This window comes from Chelonia mydas, chromosome 6 (assembly GCF_015237465.2).
Source record: "Chelonia mydas isolate rCheMyd1 chromosome 6, rCheMyd1.pri.v2, whole genome shotgun sequence".
Lineage (NCBI taxonomy): Eukaryota > Metazoa > Chordata > Testudines > Cheloniidae > Chelonia > Chelonia mydas.
The window spans coordinates 111485752-111499868 of NC_051246.2; the positions used below are offsets into that span (position 1 = coordinate 111485752).

The following is a 14117-nucleotide window of genomic DNA, read 5'->3' on the forward strand; positions in this document are numbered from 1 at the left end:
TCAGGAACATTGATTGAAGCACTAGGCTGTTCAGTGCCCACAGCCCTGGAGACAGTGGAACATCATGCACATGCCACAGAGGAACCAATTTAGCATGTAGCTCTCCCCTGGGTGTTGCAGACTACAGGTAAAGTAGTTCCTATCAAAGATGGTGACTGGCATACATTGGGGTTACATCAGTGACCATTCCTAAGTTTTTTCCCCAGCAAGTTCCAAGTTTTGGGAGATTATAAAGAATAGAAGTAAAGGAAAGATTCCAACGGTCTATGGCTTTCCTAGGAGCAGAGGAAGAAGCTTCTATGAGCACAGTTGCAAGATTGGATACAGGATATTTAGCCACAATGGAGGTTCTAAAACTTCAACCTGATCCTCTGAGGCCTAGGTGTGTGATCTAATCTTTTCCAGACTAATACTGTGACTGCATTATGAAGGGCCCAGTAAGATCTCTGGCCTGAACTCCTCCCCACAGCACAGCAAGAGACTGTGGGAGTGTACAGAACCCCTCCTGTAGCTTCAGGCAGGGGACGTACCTTTTGGTCTTCTACTTGTGCTTTTTGGTGGTCATGCTAGGAGAAAGGAGAAACAAATAGTTGCTTAGGCTGCGTGTAGTTGCAAGGTATCAGCACTGAACCTTTTCAGATAAAAGCTCATTTCTCTAAGTTAACTACAGCTGATAAGAAATTTAACACAACTGTTATGTCCACACAACAGGTTAAGTTGTCCATTTTCCTTCCTTCATTAGTATATTCACACTTAGGGAGTCAGTTTGTCAGAGACTTTAGCCACTTTTATCTGACACCTTTAGACTACATCTAGATGCCTCTGAAGGCTCCCCCACCCTCTCAAAAATCCACTTGTGTCTTTTGCTCTTATATTGTACCCTCTTCAGGGCCAGGAATATATTTCTGGTTTTAAAACATCATTAGGTTGCCAGCCCTTGAGGGATTTCTGTGAGACCACTTAAGGAACTTTAGCTACTTATTCATAGGACGCTCATGTTGTCTGATAATACCTTTCTGATCTGTCAGCTAAAAGCAGCCCCTATTCAGGAGGCAACTGCAGTTGGCATCTGCCACTGCTATTGTTCACCTCTCAGCTACTGTAAGTTTGTTAATTTTAAAAAAGAAAGAATCTACCCTCGACAAAGAAAAAACCACTTAAGGGAAGAATTTGTTTCCCCAGGCAGCAGTGTAGTTAAGCACAGATGACTTCCTTGAAGCAGCAGCTCCAATAAAGATTTCAGCTTTTTCAATATTATACTAGACACTTAAATGTTGATGTTTAGCATGAAGCTGAGCAGCTGCTTTAGGTGAGGGAATCCTTCCTACTGCATGATTGACATCAGACACTTTAAGAAAGCCAACAAGGCCTGTTCCCATGGATGGGATATTGACTCCCACAATTTAACTGTTTTAAGTCCAAGCTTAAATAAAGTTGTGTGGCAGCTGAAGTTTTCAGAGTAACCGTGGTCCATACCCACTCAGAGATGCACTAGTGGTATATCTTGAGTCTGTGAAGCCATGTTGGTTGGAATGTTGTCATGACTTTTCCCTTGCAGCTTCTAAGCTGTGCAGGGAGGGGGAGGAGGAGGAGGAAAGGGATCTGGGTACCAATTACCTCAACTGGAGAGTTGAAGTTAGGACTTGGAAGAGGGGAAGGTGGGGAGCGGACCATGCACAGGACACCACTAAATCATGTAGAGGTGAGGTAAGTCACTTGTTTCCAGACCATCAATCAGTATGACTGCCACACCTGTTAGTGAAATAACTTGCATTCCCTCACAAATAAGATTCATTCATAAACACTTTTATTCTTAGTCAGCTTTAAGGTTGAACTGTACATGCAGAGTTGCATAAATCACAAGATTTACAGTGGATTCTATTCTATGGTAGAGTGCAATCCAAAATCCTTTTACAGTATAAAAAGACAGATTTTAACATCAAGACTTTGAAACATAGGAGTATGGGAGTTAAAGCTTCCCCAAATATTTCAGCTCTTCTAGATACCTAGTTACTAGGTACTGTATGCCAGACATGTTTAGTGAGTGAGGAGCTGTATAACAGATTACAACTTTTAAACATCCAGATAGCATAACATTAAATTACTTTTCCCATATTTCTGGCAATAAAGAATAAGCCAAAACCCCTGCCATCTGCAACCAGCTCTTACAGACAAAATAATTACTCCCTTGCCTGTCTAGGGTGTTACAGTGTTAATGCACCAAGAAAAAAAAAAACATTCCCTTCATGGCATTTCTATCTCACATTAGCTAAAAAAAGCAATGTAACAAAAATAAGGTATAACAATCTTTGAAAATAAATATAAAGAGGGAATGCAGATAGTGTCAATTGTTTTGGCAGGTAACATTCATAATATACAAAATATAACTTATTCAAATTAGCCAAGGACATCCTCAATTTTCTGTAAGCTCGCTGGCTATTTTAGTCCACTTCCTCCATACGTGAAGTGTCATCATCTCCTTCAAGTGGTGGCATCTCCTCAGCAACCGCTGGGCTAGTTTCTTCCGTAGCAGCATCATCTTCATCAATGCCTGTACAAAAAAGCACAAGTGTACAATTAAGACCATCCAGAAATATATTAATCTCTAATACTACAGTTCAGGACAAACAATTCTATGTCCTTCATATCATAGGCAAGACTGATTACTCAACTGCACCCTCAATTATTTGGACAAGAAAAAATGTTGATCTGCAGCCATTAAATTCCTCCCAAGAACAGTATGTACACATGAACTAGGATTATAAATACAATAGTTTTACTTACCAAGACCAAGTTTGATCATTCTATAAATACGGTTAGCATGTGTCTGGGGATCCTCCAAACTGAAACCAGAGGACAGGAGTGCGGTTTCATACAACAAAATAACCAGATCCTTCACTGACTTGTCATTCTTGTCAGCCTCTGCTTTCTGCCTTAGTGTTTCAATGATGGAATGATCAGGATTTATCTCAAGGTGTTTCTTTGCTGCCATGTAGCCCATTGTGGAGTTGTCTCTCAGTGCTTGGGCTTTCATTATCCTCTCCATATTGGCAGTCCAGCCATATGTACTTGTTACAATGCAACATGGGGAGGTCACCAAACGGTTGGAGACCACAACCTGTTGAGCGGAAACATTAATTACCACAAAGTTGGTGGTTTCTGTAGGGTTTAAGATACTACAGATATGCTGAACTGCAGCAATTGTTTAGAGTACCTGCATAAGCTAAGTGATAAAATACAGCAGGACCCATGATGCAGTCAACATCTGTAGATCCACATCATAAAGTGGAATTTGAAGATACTTAACTATTTAAAGTCCAATGAACCATCTACTAACTGACTAATCTTGTTTCACCCTGATTAGAAACCAAAGCATCTCCCACCACTTGACAGACTCAAATTGATTATAAAGACTAGATGTTCCAACCCTATTTTTTTTGGTGGGTGAGAGAAAGTAGTAACAACTGTACCGATAGACTATATGCTAGTTATTACTGTTGGATAAAAAAAACTTAGTAGTTGAGTCATGCCTTAATCTTTTTTGCATCTAAAGGGACAAGGGGCACACAGATTGCCTGATTATTATATAGTTTATTTAAAAAAACCTAGCTAGTAATTTTAGGATGAGACATGGAGTATTAAATACTTTTTGCCAAGCAACACTAAGCAGAACAGTTTTACACATTCCTCATTCTTCACCTTGCCTTAAAAACACACACACTTAACCCTGAGAAGTGAAAAAGTGTTCCATATAAGACAGGAATGATAAACTAGCAATACTTGTGGTGCTAGAGCTCTTAAGTGCTGACTAAAGGCTGTCACGTTAACACTTAGACCATTCCTCACAATAGCCTGTAAGAGCTTACTAATCAGAAGAGTGATGTACAGTTGGGGTAAGACTGCCTACAAAGAGTGAGAGGTTCATCATACCTTTTCCACTTTCTTTTCAAGTATGTCCTTCATGATTTTGCAGAGGTTTTCAAACTTTGCCTTCTTCTCCTCCTGTTTCTTTTTCTCCTCTTCATCCTCTGGAAGCTCCAAACCCTCCTTCGTTACAGAAACTAAGGTCTTGCCTTCAAATTCCTTTAACTGCTGCACACAGTACTCATCAATAGGTTCAATCATGTAAATTACCTCCAGACCATGTTTGCGAAGGCGTTCCACAAAAGCAGAATTTGCTACCTGATCTTTGGTTTCACCTGAAAGAAGAATTCCACTTTTTAACTTAAGTCACAACTACTGACTACAGTAGATGAGTATAGAAACTGTCCCTTCTCTAGGTATCTGAGATTCTCATATAAGTAAGCTTGAGTTGTCCCAGAAGAGCAATGGAGCAGCAAACAGCCAGATTGTTCTGTACAGATGACTGGAAATTGAAGACTGGCTAAAATGCTAACCTTGTTTTGGTGCTTGTGGAAAGGGGCCTTGCAATCTCAGCCTAAGGTGCCCAAAGTAATTTGTGAAGTGCACTACTGAGCCACCCTGAGGCCATCTGTCTGAGGGACTGCTTACAAAAGTGGAGTCTCCCTTCCCGTGTGTCATTACAAGCCTGAAAGGACATTGGGCTTTCCTATTTGTCCTCTGCAAAGAGGCTTGCACTTGCTCCCTCAACAGGTTCAGCCTTATCCTTGAGCAGCTCTGAACCCAGTCATGAAATCCAGAAGCTTGAAGCTGTTTGCCTAAGGCCACTTGGATTTTGACGCTAAGCCACACATGCCCTTTTATAGAAACATCTTAAAAGCGGGGCGTTTATCAGGATGAAAGATAAGCTATACCGGTCCCTTAATCATGAAGGCCTAGTAATCCATGGTTGAAGGACAGCAGTTGCAGATTGGTAATACCTACTCCAGAAGAGATCACAGCTCATGAATTTAGCATGTTGTACTTTTAATACATCTCTAATTTCTCAGACAGACATTCTCAAACACTAGGTGAAGTACCACAGGGATCATAAGAAGCCAATTTAAGTGTGTTGAGTTGAAGTTTGAGACTATTGCACCAAGAACTTCTACTTCAGCACCTGAAATCATTGTAGTTCTCCCCCCCCCCAAAGAAAGTAAATTCAAAAGATAAGGAATAGCAAAAATATGGAGACTGCCTCTGTTATTTCAGAGGCTCCCTAGCAGTCACTGACATTCCTGACTGGAATGTTTGCAAGGTATAAACCGGGGCCATACAAATGCCAGTAGAAACCTTGTTTGTGCCCAGCACTGCTTCTCTCAAAAGACAGCTACTTAATTCTTGAACATTAGACTGGGAACAAAGACCCACAGAGGTCAACTCCATGAGTACTGAAAATACACAAGCATGACATTTAGAACATGGATACTTGTCACTGATTCCATCAGGTGCTCAGAAGAGAAATATTCACCATGTAGCTTGCCTCCTTGCACATTTTCCAACATGCATGGATATTGTTGTGTGGAGTTCACCTGCGTATGACTACTAAGGGATTAAATGGAATAACCTTGCTTCAGACAGGCTTTAAAAAAAAAGAACGACTTCTAAAAAGGTAGCTCTACGTTACAGAAAGACTCACTTGTGAAAGGTTATACGTGTTTTTGTATTGCTAGCTCACTTGTTCAATTACAGACTAATCCCAACATGCAGTGTTCATGTGGTGACAGCATATGGTATGATAGCCTACGGAGCAAGAACTGCCAGTCCACAACAAGACTATTTAAAAAACAGATAGGACAAGTAGTTGGAAAGCATCTACTTATGGCACAAGTTCTGGTGCCTGCCTGAGTCATTAGATAGCAAGCAAAGGTCCAGTACATTTGGAAGCTCTTAAACACCAAAGCTGAAAGTAGTTGCAATTGACTTACCTGTAATGTAGTATATGTGTTTCTGGTTTTCCTTCATCCGAGTACAATAGTCTTTCAAAGAGACCATCTCATCACCAGATGCAGAAGTGTAGTACCTCAACAATTCTGAGAGTTTCTTTCGGTTTTGGGAATCTTCATGTATGCCAAGCTGGAAAAAAAACCTATAAATATAAAATCTCACCTTTTCAAACTACATGCTCATACTGTGCAAGTGCCAATAATAAAAGCAGTTAATATAAATCCTTGATAGAAGCCACCATGCAAACAGACCAAGTTCTTGCTAAAATACTAAAGGGTCACCGACCTTAATATTTTTAGAGAACTGCTCATAAAATTTCTTGTAGTTCTCCTTGTCTTCTGCTAATTCAGTGAAGAGTTCCAAGCATTTCTTGACCAAGTTCTTTCTTATAACTTTCAGAATCTTGCTCTGCTGCAGCATTTCACGGGAAATATTTAGAGGCAGATCTTCAGAGTCCACCACTCCCCGCATGAAGTCTGTAAGAAAGTGTGTGTCAAATCTTGCAAACTAAGAGAAAGCTTACAATGAGATTAATAATCTTAATAAATTAGATGTATTACAAATACATAGTAAAAGGTTTTTGGGTTTTTTCTTTTTTTCCATTTTATTTTATTTTAATTTAGAGGCTTGCGTTTTTGAATAGAGCAGGGGTGGGCAAACTTTTTGGCCCAAGGGCCACAGCGGCGTTGCGAAACAGTATGCAGGGCCAGGTACGGAAGGATGTGCCTCCGCAAACAGGCTGGCCCCCAGCCCCATCTACCCCCTCCCACTTCCTGCCCCCCTCAGAACTGCCAACCCATCCAACCACCTCCCCACCCCCCCGGGTCCCTGACCCCTATCCACACACCCACCCCAGCTCCCCTGACCCATCCACCCCCCCTTTGTCCCCTGACTGCCCCCACCCGGGACCCCCCAGGACCCCACCCCCCCATCCAACCCCCTGCTCCCTCTTGTCCCCCCTCCCGGGACCTTCCCCAATCCAACACCCCCGCTCCCACCCCCCCAAACCTCTGCCCCATCTAACTGCCCCCCAGGACCTCCTGCCTCCCTGAGCGGCAGACAGGCTTATTGGAAAGCCTGGGAGGTGTGTGGGCACAAGCCATGCTGCCCACGCAGTGGCATAGCTGCAGGAGAGTGGGGGCAGCGGGGGAGGGACCAAGGGCCAGCCTCCCCGGCCAGGAGCTCAGGGACCAGGCAAGACAGTCCCACGGGCCACAGTTTGCCCACCTCTGCTTTAGAGAGTTCCTTTTCTCCAAAAGGAAACTTTCAAGAATCAGATAATCAACCCTCTTCATTGTTCTGTCTTACGCTTCCACATTCACATCTTAAAGAAAAAGCCAATCACATTTTAGTCACTATTTATGGACTCACAAAAGGTGTTTCTATTTTTTCCACCAATGTACATGACAGGTGATCAGAGGAATGTTACTTCTCAAACAAGGGCCTACTTACTCAGATATTCAGGGATTAGCTCCTCACAGTTATCCATGATGAAGACTCTGCGTACGTACAATTTAATGTTATTCTTTTTCTTTCTGTTCTCAAACAAGTCAAAGGGTGCACGTCTTGGGACAAATAGAAGCGCTCTGAATTCCAGCTGCCCTTCCACAGAAAAGTGCTGCAAGAAAGTAAGCCAAGGTTTAAGAATCTTTAAAGTTAACTTGATGCATTTTACTGTATTTGGAAGACATTCATGGCCACTTCACTTAGCTGAGGCTATGACGTCTAAGAGACATTTTTGACATCTTCACTAATAAAATGGCATTGCTTTCTTAATCAAGGTTGTCAATCAACAGCACAGCAAGAGTCAGAAGCTGTTCTCCTAGTCTCCACCAGCATGCAGGTCTTAGTGGAAGGCATGTTCAACTACTGTAGAATTTGAACTCTACAGGAGGTTCCCCATTCTCTTTAGGCAGGGCTCCTATGGTGCCATAAGAACCTACCATCCATTATATTTAGTCTGTTTTGCATGTATTCACTTTGTCAAAGACAATTCCTAACTGTAGAGAAACTTTACCGATCAGAGCCTGAGAAATGCTGCTGCTTACATTAGGTTTAAGAACTTAACTTGGTTTTACAAGGCCTATGCTTTCTAGTTTGTTTCAGATGTGCACAAATCAAGTGATAAAAAAACTCTGAATATCCTCAAATTAGAAAATTGCTGTAGCACTCAGTGTAACAGCAGTTTTAGTAGGCATATAGTGAAACTTTCATCACCCTCAACCAAGCAGAGAGATCTCTTCAAGTACTTAGGTATCTTTTTATTAAGACAACAAACCTAGACAACACCCAAAGCACACAACTGAAGTAGGATCTACTGGGCTTTCAGCCATTTCGATTTCAGATACGAGTCCTACTTACTTTCACTGCTAAGTGGTCTTCCCAATCATTGGTCAGGCTTTTGTAGAATTCTCCATATTCCTCATTGGTGATATCATCTGGATTCCGTGTCCAGATTGGCTTGGTTTTGTTGAGCTCCTCTTGGTCAATGTATTTCTCCTTAATCTTCTTTTTCTTCTTTTTGTCCCCATCTTTCTTTTCTTCCTCCTCATCAGAGCCAACATCCTCAATCTCTGGTTTGTCTTCTGTCTTTTCTTCTTTTTCCTCTTTCTCTTCTTCTTTTTCCTCGGCCTCATCATCACTTACTTCCTTATCCCGTTCTTTTTCCACCTAAAAAGATTAGAAATTTAAGTGGAAGATTGACTTCATAGCATGTTATACGAGTTAGAGGCCCTGATAATAAGCTTTTCATGCATGCCCATGTCCTCAACTGTTTTGGGCTGGATACCCTATATATACACTGCAACCACCAAGTTCTCTCCCCTTGCTCCTAACCTCTAAATTAAAGACTTAATGTAAAAATGTGATAAAATTGTCTCCCCCTTTGTTTTTTTAACTACAGTATTGCACTTGGTTTTCTGTTACCTAGCACCCCAGTGTTTAAGCATAGAGAAGACATCAAAAAGTAGTAGTGCTGCACAATCCTGAATAGCTAGACATGGTTTGCACTGGGAAAAAACTAAACAAGTTTATTTGGTGAAAGCCTTGTTTAAAAAAAAGGAGACAGACGGAGAAGTATTTATTAAGTCATTCTAAGACACTTTAAGGATGCTCTGTAAGGAGGGCCTCTGATTTTTAGTTTCAACTGATGAACAGCAACACACCTCTGATAAAGCCAGATTTCATTCTTCTTGTATCCAATAAAGATCAGAAAAACATCAGAACTGGTTACTTGTATCAAAGGGGCTGTCTACACAGAGCATTAATACAGACTACATGGGTGTAATTTCTAAAGCACACTAATGTGTTGCATATTAATTGTTCCATGTAAACCCTGCTGGTGCACACTAAGGGTTTGAAACAGTACTATGTTAGAGTGCAGTAGGGAACACTACAAAGAGATTACTTTGTTACAGTATAGACCAAGAGAAAGCCCTGAAAAAAACCTTAGTCTTTGGACATCTACACAGAAATCAGAAATTGCTAAAATAAACCCCAAAACAAAATTAAACTCCAAACAGAAGACTTCTGTATATGAAGCTAAAGTTTACTGAAGCCATTAGGTTTAACAGTATATCTTTAATGATGTACTGTGTTATGCCACTCACTGCCCATCATGTTTTAGGTTATACATCTTTTACTCTATTCTGTGACTCCATGTATGAAGAGAACCAGGTCTGACAGCACTGTTGATTCCCAGGAGTCCCCAACAGCAAGTAAGGAAAAAGCAAGAGATTCTTAGACAAATATTATATATAATACACACACTAGTATATTAATGATTTTTAATCTTGTCTATCACTTTAGAATAAAATTTTTATACTGTTCAGATACTATGGCTAAACCTTCTATTGTACCACTAAACATTATAATGTGGTCATTTTGAAGTGATTAAATTTTACTAGTTTAATTTACTGTTAGCATTCCAACCTGAACACTTACAAAGAGCGTAATTGGATAACCAATGAACTGAGAGTGCTTCTTCACAATTTCCTTGATTCGTCTTTCCTCCAAGTACTCTGTCTGGTCTTCCTTAAGATGCAAAATAACCTTTGTACCCCGGCCCAGAGGTTCCCCTAGAATAAAGATTTAAGAGTTTTACTGCAAGCATCAATAATTGTGTTTGGCAAGGTGCTAGTTTAACTAGTCAGGTTTTTACATCTTGATCAGAAGTAAGATTCTAATTAAACACCTTATGCTTAAGATTATCCACATTATGTCCCCAATTTATTTGGGGACAGAGCTTTCCTGTACATCCACATCTACATAGTAATTTTATACTTACTTCCTTGTGTCAGGCAGGTCACCTGCACTCATGCTTTTACAATAATGTATTAGCCCTCCTTTAAAACCACATGATCTTTAATATAAAATATGCACCCTAACTACAATCCCTGCAGCATACAAACAAATCACAGCTCCCTTTGTAGTTGAGCTATCCTCTGAAATAAAAGTTTCTAATCTGAACTGCTACCTCACATTCTTATCCTTTTTAGAAGAGAAATGCAGGACCACTGCTGCACTATTATTGTAACTTACTTACAACCGTGAATTAATTTTTCAGCAGAGGTTAAGAAACACTACCCTGAGGAGCAGTTGTTTTAACTGCAGTTTCGTTTTACATGATACCATATGCTACTGCTGTTCCATCTTCAAAACTGTTCCATAATACGGGGAAACACATTAATGAGGGGCTACTTCAGAGCTATCTGTGCAACAGAATGTTAGCACTTACCATTATCAAGTCTTACAGTGAATGATCCTCCAGCAGAAGACTCCCAAGCATACTGCTCATCATCATTGTGCTTGGTGATCACTGTTACTTTCTCAGCAACTAAGTAGGCAGAGTAGAAGCCAACACCAAACTGACCAATCATAGAAATATCAGCACCTGCTTGCAATGCCTCCATGAAGGCTTTGGTGCCAGATTTGGCAATAGTACCCAGGTTGTTAACCAGGTCAGCTTTAGTCATCCCTATGCCAGTATCCACAATGGTAAGGGTGCGATCATGCTTGTTGGGAAGAAGGTTAATTTTCAGATCTTTTCCAGAATCTAGTTTGCTTGGATCAGTCAAACTCTCATATCTGATTTTATCCAAAGCCTACAAAACAAGAGGCAACTATCAGATCCCTCAACACACTACTTGCATTTAGGTAGCAATGTCACTTAATTATTTCCATTACTTACATCTGATGAATTAGAAATCAGCTCTCTCAGGAAGATCTCCTTGTTGGAATAGAAAGTGTTGATGATCAGAGACATCAACTGAGCTATTTCAGCCTGGAAGGCAAAGGTCTCCACCTCCTCCTCCATTGGTTGGTCTTGAGTCTGCACAGCTTCTGGCATCTGTAGAAATAAGTGAAGTTGTAGCTCTGTAAGACAGCTCTGTAGAAAGACTCTTAAAACAAGCACATAGTATTCATCTGTTTTACGTTCAACCACTAGAACTTCTTTTAACAAGTACCACCACTTTGGGACAGAAGGGTTACTGAGAGCATGGATAACATTTTAAATATATCAGACTGAATAAGAGAATCCCAGTTGGTATTCTCTTCCGGCTGGCAGTGAAGAACGCTCCAACTCTTATAACCCTTATCTGGAAAGACCTGGCAGTGATGGATGAGCACAACTCTCTGCTCCTCAGGAGGACAAAGTTTTAAGTAACTCAGCAGCAATTTGCCCGATTGCCTACCATGCATTTTTAAGGAGTCAGGCCAATATCGTGACTTTCAGGATTCTTCATCCTCAGAGTTGCAGGAGCCATTTAGAAAGGGAGAAGTGAAACTGCGTTGAATACCTGAACTGGCTTCTAGATGTTCTGCCTTGTTTGTCTAAATATACGCACTTTTACACAAGTCAAAAAATCTAAATGAGTTTCCAGAGCATCTAGGGACTGTCAATTCCCTCCAATCAAGGGACTTAATATACAAAGTTAACATTACAGACTAACCTGAAATTCCAGCATTTAAGTTTGACCTTATACAACATTTAGTACTAGAAAATAACTTGCAAAACATACCGAAACATGTACCCTTCTAATGGCAGAAAGAAGAACTCACAATCTGATTATGGTTTCCAGCAGCCACCTAATTTTTTTTTTTTTTTTTTTTTTTGCACTGAGTGATCAGTCACAAATTGTGAGCTGTCTCCTCAAGCCTGTAGGGCAGATAATTCATACAACCCAAAAGTATGTATGTGCAACCGCACTGACTGTTTAACAGACAAAATGGCGTTCTCTTGCTCATACCCCTCACCCAGGCAATGGTGCTATACATTAGTCGTAATGAGAGCGCAATTTGGTATAATCCACTGGTTACTTCCTAGTTGCAAAACAGCAGGTTTTGCAGTCTGGGGAAGCCCAGTGCCACAGTCACATCCCTGTTTTACCGGCTACAGTACCGGCTTGAACCGAATCCCCCTAAAGCTCAGAGGGAGACCTTACTAGCAATGTGCTTCTCCAGAGCCACAGCGCGGTAAGAAGCACCACGAAACCGGGTCAAGTTCAGATTCCAGCCTCCCCCGCGGTGAGTACTGTACGTTGTATCGTTTACAGCGGGTGGAGCTGGAAACCAGGGAGGTATCAGCGCCGCACTCTCTCCACACATGGGGCACAGCGCCCCCTACAGGCTCCGGCCCGGAACAGATTCTAGAAACTGCCAGAGCCTTCCCCCCCCCACGCCTTCCCCCCCACTCGCCGCAAGAGCGAGTCCCTTGCGCCCTCCCCTCCGCAGCCGGTCCCCGCCTCTCTGCTCAGCTAGACACCCGCATCCACACGAGCTACCCCCGACAGCCCCTTCTCCACCCCCCCCCCCCGCGCTGCCAGTCTCCATCACCCCCCTTCCGCACGTGAGCCAGCCTCGTCCCCGAGCCCATCACCGCCCGCCGGCCCTTGCACCGCCAGAGCCGGTCCGCTCTCCGAGCCTGCTCCGGCCCCTCCGCATGTGAAACCACAGCCGGTCTCCTCCGCGTCTCTCCGTTCCCAGCAATTCCCCAGAACAAACACGAATCCCCGCAGCAGCCGCCTAGGGGGTCACTTCCCGCAAGGCCAGACACCGCTCTGCGGGTGGCTCTTTCGGCAGGGGCTGCCTGCGCCCCTTACACCGCCCTGCAAACGCGCCGCCGGTCCCCTCTCCCGCGAGCAGGGCTACCGGTCTCCGCTCCGCGAAAGGACCTCCGCCATCAGCCCAAGTCACCCGCCTCCCCCGGGCCGGGGAAGGGGCCGCTGAGAGGTCCATCCTCTGATAGATCCTCCCGTCACCGCTGCCTCCGCGTCTCACCTTAGCGGTGACAGCTGTAACTGCTTCTCTCCGTTAACCGTACTTCTTTCTCCGCACTAACAGCACTGATATTCGCCGCCTCCCGCCCGCCTTATATACCGCCGGCGCCGCCTCCTTCCAGAACCATCGGGAACCTTCACTGACAGGCACGGGGGTGGCGACTCCAACCCTCATCACGGGAGGGGAGGGGCCGAGAGGGGGAAGCCGCTGGGGAACAAATGCGCATGCGCCAGGACGAAATACCTCGGTTTGCGCACGCGTTTCTCGTCTGTCAGCTAGCTGGGAATACTGCGCATGCGCCGTCCGAAGCCCCGTTCGCACGCGCGCTCCCTTTCCGGCAGCCGCCTCTGAAGGCGGCGGTGGGAAATGCGCTTGCGCGAGATCAACTGTCATCGGTTGGCTTGGGAAAGGGGGGTGCGGATTGCGCAAATCGCAAGGTGACTTCATTCTGTGCAACCCCGAACTCCGCCCCGAGCCTATCCCCTCCCTCCGAACGTCCTAGAAGGAGGCGGGACCCGTTAGACTGTCTCTCTCTGCCAAGTCCCGCCTCTCCTGCTCTTCCTCCTTCCCCCACCCCGCTTCCCTCAGAAGGTCCTAGAAGTAGCTAGAAGCGACACACTCCCCCCCCGCCCCCGCCCCCGGCATCAGAACGGCCAAGAGACGGGATGGGGTGGGGGGGCGTTAGCATCGCCTCCGTCTGCCCTTCCCCTCAGGCTCTCTGCGCGTTTCTCTGCACGGCGCCGGGGCGTCCCTCCTCATACCATGGTGCCTGGCTTTGGGGCACCCCTAGGCCACGTTTCATGCACGACCTTGGGGTGCTACCCCCCACGCATGGCAGGCTGCAGTGCACAGCCCTGGGGCACATCCTCCCCGTGCCACACTTCAGTGCATTAGTCTGAGGCACGACCTGCATGTTAAACTCACCGCATGCCCCTGGGGTGCTCCCCCCAGGCTATAGTGCATGGCCCTGCAGCGACCCCTCATGTTTCGTT

At 44.0% G+C, this 14117-nt stretch overlaps 1 protein-coding gene across 2 annotated transcripts; it reads right to left on the reverse strand.

Moving 5' to 3' along the window:
* Positions 1-1799: 1799 nt before the first annotated feature.
* On the reverse strand, positions 1800-13366 carry HSP90AA1 (heat shock protein 90 alpha family class A member 1). Of its 2 annotated transcripts, none has more exons than XM_007062893.3 (11): positions 13126-13366; positions 11036-11194; positions 10583-10949; positions 9790-9923; positions 8209-8517; positions 7300-7465; positions 6133-6323; positions 5829-5976; positions 3931-4199; positions 2785-3118; positions 1800-2551 (listed from the first exon to the last, which is right to left on the reverse strand). In XM_007062893.3, the coding sequence occupies exons 2-11, from the start codon at positions 11192-11194 to the stop codon at positions 2442-2444; spliced, it is 2187 nt and encodes a 728-aa protein (XP_007062955.2). In that variant the 5' UTR covers positions 13126-13366; the 3' UTR covers positions 1800-2441. The 2 variants fall into 2 exon arrangements, with proteins under 2 accessions (XP_007062955.2, XP_037756890.1); XM_037900962.2 differs by lacking the exon at positions 13126-13366 and adding an exon at positions 12291-12397 and having other exon boundaries at positions 1806-2551.
* Between the last annotated feature and the right edge of the window lie 751 nt (positions 13367-14117).